We start from the raw sequence: 10989 nt of genomic DNA, 5'->3' as shown, positions 1-10989 counted from the left end.
TGATAATCAAGTTTCGTCTCACAACCTAGGCCACACAACCACGAACTCTGAATTCGCAGTAAATATGGGTCGCGCACACGCGCCCATCAAGGAAAGTAAAGTGTCCATTTCACAAGTACAAAGATGTTGCCCACAAGGACGGAGTCTAGTGGTTAAAACTTGGGTGAAATTTCCAAGAGATCCAGGTTGAAGCCTCCCCAAAGCAATTTTGTGGAGTATTTATGGCTTGAGTCCATGTCTTCTAGACTACGAGCTTGTTATTCTCGGGTGGCTTACCTGGTATACATGTTTTTGCAGACTATCACGTTTACCCGAGAGTTTATTCAGTGTACACCAAAGGCAGCTTCTGTGGATTCCCTTGTCACAAAAAATACAAAGATGTTACCCATGAGCACTTAGATCAACTGGAAAAGGGTTGTTCTAGCTTAACCAGAGGTCTCGTGTTCAAACTCTGAGAATAATGCAGTAGTGTTAAAATTAAACTCATGAAGGAGAGCCTTAACGCCCTAGTAGTCCTATTCGGTTCGAATTCGGATTGAACCAGATGGTCTAAACGAAAACAAGTACAAAGATGTTTCATCCCAAATAAAACTCAATTGACAATGAATGAAGTAGCTTTGCCAAACACAAGGGTTTGGTATAACTAAATCGAGTCAATCAACGAAATTACATTAAATTTCGTATTTCCAAAATGACATATTTTCTTAGAAAATGTCAAATAACATATCATTTGAATATAATTTAAATAACGAAACTCATATAAAACAATCTTATACAATAAAACGATCTTATACAATATTAACCGAATTATAAAATAAACAAAAAAGTAATAATAATATCCTCCTACCCTTCTCCCTTCAACCCAAGCCGTCCAAACAAAGATATTCCACAACCTTGGTTTGTCTTCTTTGTTAGGAGGGAGGTGAGAAAAGGGCATAAAACACTTGAGGGTAATTATTTCATTGTCAACTTTTTTCCCCCTTTTAAAAAATAAAAAAAAAAAAAATTAAAAAAAAACTTTTTTTTTAATATTTTCATTTAATTTTTGAGAAAATAGTTGTAGTAGGATTAAATGATTTCTACTTTTATAAATACCCACTTGCAAAGGAAACTTGACTTCCATTTTCCTTTCCTTTGTTAATCTTCTTCTTTCAGAGTTTTTTTGAGAAGAAAAAGGAGAGACAAATCCCAATTTTCAGTTTCTTTTGTTTCTCTCAAATTTGTCTTCTTAATCCTTTTTTTAATTATTCCCAAAGGTTAGTTTATTTATTTATTCATTAAATTAGTTAAACACTAAAACATCTACTTACTAAATCTTGCTTGATCTTTTATTGTTTCACTTCTTATACTCCCTCCGTCCCAATCGTCTGTTTACCTTGGCAAACAAACGATTGGGACGGAGGGAGTACTCATTTCTTCATAATCAACATTTAAAACTTTCCCAAATCACTAAAGATCTACTAAAATTTGTTAAAAATTTATAATCAACAAATGGGTAATTAATTAATTAATATAATTAATATAATTTTGTTTCAACTATAATAAGTTAACTAACAATGATGTTGATTATTTCTAATTTAGTGTATAATAATTTCAGTTAGCTAACAATTATGGAGTTTTCAAGCCAAATTACAAGGGAAGAAGGTTCACCATCAAGCCAAAGGAAATTAGGGAGAGGTAAAATCGAGATTAAGCGTATCGAAAACACGACAAATCGTCAAGTTACCTTCTGTAAGAGGAGAAATGGATTGCTTAAGAAAGCCTATGAATTATCTGTTCTTTGTGATGCTGAAGTTGCCCTTATTGTTTTCTCAAGCCGCGGCCGTCTCTATGAATATGCTAATCATAGGTACATCTTATACTTTCTCCGTCTTAATCATTTGTTTATATATTATATTCTGTGTTATGGGTATTTTAATTAAAGGCGGACAAATGATTGAAATGAAGTTTCACACATTTTTGATGTTAAAAGTGGCTAATTTGGGTTGGATTTAAAAACTGGGATGAATTAATTAAGTTTTAAGAATTATTGAATTTTTTAATGAAATAAATAAAGAATTAAAATTGTCTGATTTTGTTACATTTTTGTTTTTTTCTAAGTAAAAGCTTAAAAAAGCTATTTTACTATTTTTTATTTTAGTTGTTTAGATTGCTAGAAACATAGATCTAGTTTGTAATAGATGGAAATAAATAGTAGGAGTAAGTAAGCCTAATTTCTTGAATTGTACTTAGATTTTCAGACTAAAGAAGAAATAAAAGTTAAGAAACAACAACATATATAGAATAGGCATATAAAATAATCTGATTGAGTTTTTGGGAAAGTTTTATTTCAGGTCAGTGAGATCAGCATCCCTAAATTCCTCCCTCTCCATTGTTGCAAAAAAAAAAAAAAAAAAAAAATATTTCTCCTTTTTCTCGATTTTACAAATTTGTATTCGATTGTTAGTTTCTGATGTTTCTGTAGATGTCGTATGACTATTAATCACATTTTTACAAAATTATATTCGGGTTGTTTCTGATGGTTCTGTAGATGCGCGACGATTTTTCACATTTTCTTAAAAGAAAGAATTGGTCATTATTTTACAAATTTTTATCGGGTTGTTTCTGATGGTTCTGTAGATGTTGTATGACGATTTTTCACATTTTATTTAATGAAATCATTATTATTCATCGATTTTGACAAATTTGTATTCGGGTTGTTTCTGATGGTTCTGTAGATGTCGTAAGACGATTTTCACAATTTATTCATGGAAGCATTATTATTCATCTCTAGTACATGCCCATGATCTATGATGCTATGCTAGATGATGAGGGTGATGGGGTTGGTTACCCATAAAGATAAAACAAAAGGACACCCATTAAAGTTTGGTTAAAACACCCATCATATACCAACTCTAAATTACAACTAATTGTAGTAGATATATATAGGGCTCACCCTAAAATAATTAATTTTCAGTTTTCCTAACATTTTTTTTTTGCAATTTCATAACCTTAATTAGGGTTTAATATGGTCATACACAACTTAATTTTCTTAACCCATAATTAGTTAACCCTTCAACTTGGTGTTAAGTATGATAGATACTAATTTGGTCAAAAACTAACCAAAATTAGGGCTTATAATACTTCTATTAATATAAAATGGTAATGTTCAAATTTATTGAAAAATACTCAAATTTAGGTAAGTTTGTCAATTTCAGTAACATTATAGCTAGTAGTTACAGCACATACACTCCAACAACAACAGGTTTCCTAGATTTTGCTTTTCTTACTTTAGCATTTTTTTTTCAATTTATTTAAAACTTTTTTTCCTTGTTTCCCTAATTAGGGCTTACACATAGCTACACCGAGACTGTAAGATGGTCTTATTCTATAATTTACGTCTTTTCCGAATTTTTTGGGTGTTGATGAAGTAAAGAGTTTTCTGACAATAAAGAAGTAAGAAAAGGGTATGATCGACCAATGTTAAAAGAATCGTCTTAGACTGTAAGACTGGCTTATTCTATAATTTATGTTTTTTTTCGACTTTTTGGGTATTGATGAAGTAAGAAAAGGGTATGAGACGAATGTTAAAAGAGTTGTTTGAGACTATAAGACTGTCTTATTCTATAATTTGCGTTTTTCTGATTTATTTGGGTGTTGATGAAGTAAGGAGTAAAAGGGTATGAGACGAATGTTACGAGAACAGTCTCAACAGACTATAAGATCGTCTTATTCTATAATTTGCGATATTTCCGAGTTTTTTGGGTGGTGATGAGGTAAGGAGAATTCTGACAAGAAAGAAGTAAGAAAGGGGTAGTGATATGATTAAATTTCCAAGAGTTAGGGTAAAGTCTTTTAACTGCAATAGTGAAAGAAAAATAAAATACATAAGAGTTATAGTAACTCACTTAGATTGTGAAAGGATCTAACTTTATTTTTTCTTTCATAATAATAATAAATTTTTACACACAACTTTGATCTTTTCAATTTAAAGAACAAGTCTTTCTCTTTGTGATCTCATCTTTGGTTGTGTGCTTAAATTGCAAAAACCAACAAAATTTCTACTGCTGTTGTTTCAGTGATTAAGTTAAAGTGTGACATACAGTTGTTCATTTGTGTGTCTATGAATTCAAGTTACATCATCTTCTTTCACTTTATTAGGAAAAATTATTTAACTTTCTTGGGACTAGTTAGATCTTGTATATATAGATATATTTTTACTCTTATAAATTTATTAAAAAAGAAAAAAATTTAACATGTCCTATATATTAATAATATACTATCATATCATCTTTTATTAGGAAAGTGGTCCAGATTGTACTGATACCAGAACTGATGACTCTGAGTTTTCTCATTTAAAATTTCCCGGCCCACTTGGTTGGAAACTAGTTAGAAGTAAAGACAAATGATTTTACCTAAAGTTTTATAGGTCGGAATAGACATTCCACTTTCTCGGACCCCATAACCTCAACTACATTATTATTTCGAGTTAGGTTTACACCTTTTTTTTCACAAGGATCGAGATCGAGTTAACTTTTATAGGTCTGAGGAGACATTCCACACTCGAACCCACATTCTTAACTACATCATTATTTTGAGTTAGGTTTAGTCATTTTTTCAAAGGAAAAAACCCTCGAATTAATTTAATCTAACGTAATCTAACCCGATTTAAATTGATCGAGATCGGAACAAGTAGAACCTTGAAATATGGAGAGTTTAAGCTATGGAATTAAAGTGTAGTCAGAGTTGTAGGCTTGTAGCTTGGAGTATATGATAAAAATGGTGGATATTAGGGTAACCGACGGTTAATATACAAAGGGTAAAAAGGGGTGTTGACACGTGATGTGATCTTGACCGTTGATTTATTTCAAGCCAATCATATCACTGCAATACGTCGAGGAGATTAAGGTATCACCAAAATCTAGGTGAACTAGGTAATAAAATATTCATTAAAATACAATAAAATATTAAAAAAAAATGTAAAAAGTATAAAATTAAATTCTTTACTGTAGTTGTTGTCATTTCATACTAAATTATATCACGTCAGAAAAGAGTGAACCACAGTAAAAAAAAATAAAGTTACTGTATTGAAAAACTGAATTTTTTGAAAAAAACTGTAGCTTTTCGTGTAGGACTAAATTAAATTGATTAATGATTGATTTGACTGATTATAATTACTGGGTTTTTTGTTGGATTTCGTAGATTTTAATGATGATTTTGATTTGGTACAAGAATAAATCAGAATTCATGATTTATTTATTTTACTGTTTGTTCTTACTTCTACTCAATCTAGTTTGAGTTATTTGTGGTACGGTAACTATTTTGGGTATCTTTCTAATGATTTACCATGCATCTTATTTTTAACTTATAGATTATACGTGTATTTTTGTTAAGTTTTATTTTATTTACCTATGTGTAATTCACTAGACTATGATGTTTTTCCTATATTTTGTTAACTAAGTGTCTTTTAAGATGGTACTATCCGTCTTAAATTTAAGACTAGTCAAGTGCATACCCCTTGTATACATAAGAATGCATATGAGAAAATAATATATTTGTCTTATATATATAAGTGATATGATAGTTGACCTGTCTTAAAGTTTAAGATGGATAGTGTCGTCTTAAGAATTTGTGTATTTTATTTTGGATGTTTTTGTCTATAAATGTCTTAAATCTTAGCTGCTTTAGAGAACAATATGAATGTAGTTTCATCAATAGAAAATTGTATATCAAAATATTGTATTTTATTTGAAACGCGCCATCTTAATTGATTTTTTTTTTTTTTGTGAAACGATTTTAAACAAAAATAATATAAAACTACAAAACCGTGATATCTGTATCTCTAAAATAATTTAAGACTAGATTTTTTTTTTCCTTTTTTGAGGAAAATTTATGACGAGGAATTTTAATTTTTTTTTTTTTTAAAGAATATGTAATTTCACACTAGTGCAAAATAGGCTTTATGTAAGTATTTGCAATTACTTATAATTTTGTTCAAGAAATGAGCTTATGTATGGTATTGAACTTAGTATCATTATTATGTTAATTATCCACAATAGAATATGACATTTACATTCATTTTAGTAATAAGGTGACATTGAAACTCGACTTGTGGTACCACCGGTTAGTACTCTATCACTAGACATAATAATACCCAATTCTTAATTTTTGCAAATTATCAATATTTCGATTAGTTACTTGTATTCCTATTAAAAAAACATATTTTTGATAAGAAATCATTTAATCTTAAATAAAATCAATTCTAAGAAAAAATAAGTCGTCTCTAAGGTGTCCGGTGACGTAGTACAGCGTACCTACAAATTTCTCATCAATTTTATAATGGAAATCTATGTGATCATAACTATGTACCCAAATAAAGTTAGAGAATAAATACATACTTTGACCATTCAGTCATAGCTAAATTTTGTCAGTTCTATACTTAGAAAATTTACTTAACATAGTAAGTAAAAAAAGCAAGTGTCCATATGACAAGAAAAAAAAATTGACTAAATGGTAATAAGAATTACCATTTTAAATAAAGTTCTTGAAATTAAATAAATAAAACAAAAGTTGTAATTTAGTAATTTATTTACATTGGATTCATAGATTTTGTATGATGATTAAGACTTAAGTACTTAACTAATTAAGATGTCTGGGTTTAGTTGGTAGTTAGATGTATGTGTCAGATTTAATTAATTTGACACCTAGCTTATATTAAATAAATACTATATATATAAGCTTGTTCTTCCTTTTGGTATTTTTGGTATTGTGATGTCATGAATTTTGAATTATTATGTTATATGACAATTCATCTTTCTTTATTTGGAAATTAGTATTTAAATTTGCTATGATATGTTAGCAAGTCTCTCTTAAAACTGTCTTAGTCAGTCACTTTACATTCGTTTCACTCTTACAAGTTACAACCTTAGTAAATAAGAATTTTTCACATTGTTTGCAAAATTTCGATCTGTATGTAGTCGGTGTTTGCAATGCTAGACCGGTAGACAATAAAGTTTTGAAACGATTTTAAGATTTGAATTTGGAGTTTATTTAGAGTTCAAGATGTATTGTGGTTTTAATTAGTCGCAATTCTAAGATGTTTTTTCAAAGTCGAGAGATGGACGACACAATTAACTTTATGTTAATAAGGTCATGGGTCGAAATAAGGAGATAATGAGATACAAAATGAGACGCAGAACAAAAATTCGGAATTTAGGCGGCTCGGTGCACATTATGCACTAGTACTCCATAATGTTTGCCTTTGACATATTACCTAGGTTTGGAAAATTTTGATTTGCTTTCGAGAAACGAAAACAAACGCTTCACTCGGTCCCCTTTCCCTGACCTGCTAATCAAAAGAGCATTTTTTTTTTTGATGACGAGGGGGTTGAATCCCCCCGGGCCCATGCATTCCCGCACCACCACATGGACTATGTAAGCCACCCCTTTGGGGGCTGCAGTGGCCAAGTGATCAAAAGAGCAATATTGTTCTTACCTTCTTGTTTTGGTTTCGATTTTATGTTTGGAGTGACTAATTAACAGTGATTAGCTGCAGCGTCAAGGGTACCATAGACCGGTACAAGAAAGCCAGCTCCGACAACTCTGGTGCCAGCTCTGCTGCTGAAGCCAATGCTCAGGTACCCTTTTCCACCCTCTTCAAGACTAGGGTAAAGGCCGCGAACATCTAAGCCCTTAGCTCGTCATTTGTGACAATCTTTAAGACATTAAGACGATAATGTTGTTGTTTATGTTCGATAAATGTTGCAGTACTATCAACAAGAAGCTGCTAAATTGAGGAACCAGATCCGTACAGTAACAGAGAATAACAGGTAAATTTCATAGGATAAAAATGTAAGCAATTAGACGCAGTAAATATTAACTTAGTTACTGAGACACAAAAAAAGGTTGCTTTCCAGGCATTTGATGGGTGAAGGCCTAAGCAGTCTAAACATGAAGGATCTTAAGAGCCTTGAGAATAAACTTGAAAGAGGAATTAGCCGAATCCGATCTAAAAAGGTACTCCCTACTTATTTAATTAACCTTAATCGCTCTTACAGTTCAGTAATCCTCGACTTGATTAAGAACACGATAATTATGAAGTTGACGATGTTTTTAATTTATTTCTGTCTGATAGAATGAGCTGCTGTTTGCTGAGATCGAGTTCATGCAGAAAAGGGTAACTCTCCTGTTTCATTAATCGCATTCAATCTTAAGTTGGAATCGTCATGCCTCCATATACTACAGTTGGTCTTGCATAAGACGGTTTTGTTGATGCTTTAAGTTATGGAGTAAATATTATTGCTATCATGGGATAAGACCATTGTACTCTATACAACGGTCTTATTTGCGACTGACCTGGTAAAATCAACCCGATCCGAGATTTGAAATCGACCCGAACTGCTGCACCCGAATGACATCCGAAGCCCGAATTGACCCGACCCGACCCAAAAATGACCCGAGCTTTCATAGACCCGAACCGATTTGAAACCACCCAATCAACCCGAAAATGACCCGACAAAACATAATTTTAATTGACCCCAAAAGACTTGAGATGCGTTTTTTTGCTCTTAATCATTGACCCGAAAATGACCCGGCCTGAAACAACTCGACCCGCTTGACCCAAAAATGACCCAACAAACATACCCGAGACAACCCGGAAACCCGAAAGAATCCACCCGATAATGTGGCAAACCCGGTCCGAATTGGCCCGACCCGAACCCGACCCGTTGACCTATTTTGCCAGGTCTATGAATAATTGCGATTATAACATAATGTGGGTTGATCCTGCAGGAAGTAGAACTGCACAACAACAACCAGTTTCTTAGAGCAAAGGTTAGTCTCCTTTTTTTTCTATGGTGATCCATCTTCGGTAGTTTGCTGCTATTTGTTGCGACATACGGAGTAATTAGTTGATATAAACAAAATGATGGTTGAATTACATAGCAGATAGCAGAAAATGAGAGAGCACAACAAAGTATGAGCTTGATGCCAGGTGGAAGCAGTGAGTATGAGCTGGCACCGCCACCTCAGTCATTCGACTCCCGGAATTACTTCCAAGTCAATGCACTTCAACCCAATAATACCCACTACTCTCGCCCAGACCAGACAACTCTCCAGCTTAACTAAGGTACAAATAAATCATCCTCATTTTCCACGTGTTATTCAGTTCCGCCACCATAGATATCGTCTGCATCGAGTATCACTAGGTAGCACTATTACTAGATCTGGCAAAATTGACTAGACCTGAATGACCTGACCCGTCACCCTAACTTGACCCAAACCTGATTTAACCCGACCCAAATGTTTTTCTTGCACACTGGTCATTATTTTAAATAATTTGATAATAAGTAACCCGAAACTAGCCCAACCGACCTGGATTCTTGCAATCCCGAAATTGAACCGGCTTAGTTTGACCCGTTTGCCTGCTCTACCCATATCTTGTGAGATTTATACTTATATATGTTGTCGTTTTTATGTGTGTGCAGTATGTTGGAAGGAGAGCTGATCTTTGTGTTTGGAAGAGAAGAAGATTAGCCTAAGCCTATCAATTTAATGCCCTACTACTTTTTTTTATAATCTCAGACATCAGCATTTTGCATTAAGAATAATTACTCGTTAACTGTTTTTAATTATGTATGTTTAGTGTGTGACTGTACTTGTGAGCGTGTGTGTTTTGCATGACATCAAATGCATTCATAAAGTTTTAATGTGTTGGTTGTGCTCTCATTCTAAGCGATGGATTCAACTTCTTAATTAAATAAAACAAACTAGATTAATTAAGACGGAAAATAAGCGGAGTCAGGATTTTAAGTCAGCGGGGGGCGAAAGGGTAAAATTATAAGGAGACCTCGAAAAAATTTCAAAATTTCAAATTTTCACTAAAAATTTCAAAATTTTCCAAGGGGAAATTGGTCAAATATTAACGAAAACATATATGCTTGATATATACGAGTAACTCAAATTTAAGGTCTCGTACAGGGCTCTCAAAACTTCATAAATAGCCTTGGGGGCCTTGGTGGCGTATCATTATCATTAATGAGGATGATTCCGACTACCAAAGCTAACCATATTCGATAAGGCCATCTCATAAGGGGAGTAAGATCGAACTTCTGTATCAAAGACGGATTTATTTTGATACATCCTTACTAATTTAACATTTTAGTCCCAATAGGCTGACTACAGAATGAACAAACATATTAGAACACAATAACAATCGATAACATAATTCGCGAAAATAACATAAACAAACATTAACATGTACTAAATCTAGCAAATCACTAACAAGACGATGTTACAAATTAGAACACATTAACATAAAACCGTCTCATACAAATAAACACAAACATGGTTAAATAAATTGCTCCATCTGATGAGCATGTTGACGTTGGCGAGACTGTTGGAAATCAACATGGATCATGATTGATAAAGTGATTATAATGATGTGATGATGATTTAGTGAGAAAGAGGAAGAAGATGATTAACAGAAACTGAGAGAGAAAATTATCTTTGTATTATGAAATCATGTGAATACAATGTGTGAAATACAATGCCTTATATAGGCTTGTTAACCGACTTAGGATAGGACAACTGTAACAAACTCTAACAGAAAGCTAACTAATTTTACAGCTCTAGTCTAACTAACTTTCTAACTAATTATTGAAAGTATCAATCTCCAACACCCCCCCTCAAGTTGGAGGTTGTGTGAAACAACCCCAACTTGGATTGCAACAACTGATGTTGAGGACCTGATAATGCTTTGGTGAAGAGGTCTGCAGGCTGATGTATAGTTGGAATGTAAGATAAACTGATTAAACCATCTTGCAGCTTTTCACGAACAAAATGGCAATCCAAATCGATGTGTTTTGTTCTTTCATGGAAGACTGGGTTCCTTGCAATGTGAATTGCTGCTTGGCTGTCACATTTGACAGGTATGGGTAGTATATCAGGCACTTCTAGCTCAAAGAGTAGCCTGCTTAACCAGGCAAGTTCAGAGGTCAAACGTCTGAGAGA

At 32.9% G+C, this 10989-nt stretch overlaps 1 protein-coding gene across 19 annotated transcripts; it reads left to right on the top strand.

The window, feature by feature from the left end:
* The first annotated feature begins 861 nt into the window (after positions 1–861).
* Positions 862–9686, top strand: LOC141592828 (floral homeotic protein AGAMOUS). 19 transcript variants are annotated; one of them, XM_074413681.1, is made up of 9 exons: positions 862–950; positions 1598–1849; positions 7535–7616; positions 7747–7808; positions 7884–7995; positions 8114–8155; positions 8770–8811; positions 8926–9106; positions 9465–9686. In XM_074413681.1, exons 2-8 carry the CDS (start codon positions 1611–1613, stop codon positions 9103–9105), a joined length of 759 nt encoding a protein of 252 aa, XP_074269782.1. In that variant the 5' UTR covers positions 862–950; positions 1598–1610; the 3' UTR covers position 9106; positions 9465–9686. The 19 variants fall into 19 exon arrangements, with proteins under 19 accessions (XP_074269782.1, XP_074269777.1, XP_074269774.1 ...); XM_074413676.1 differs by having other exon boundaries at positions 7529–7616; XM_074413673.1 differs by having other exon boundaries at positions 7529–7616; positions 8923–9106.
* The last annotated feature ends 1303 nt before the right edge of the window (positions 9687–10989 follow it).

Source organism: Silene latifolia, chromosome 7, assembly GCF_048544455.1.
Source record: "Silene latifolia isolate original U9 population chromosome 7, ASM4854445v1, whole genome shotgun sequence".
Lineage (NCBI taxonomy): Eukaryota > Viridiplantae > Streptophyta > Magnoliopsida > Caryophyllales > Caryophyllaceae > Silene > Silene latifolia.
Note: the sequence above shows the minus strand (reverse complement) of the source record. Positions and strands in the feature narration are given on the sequence as shown.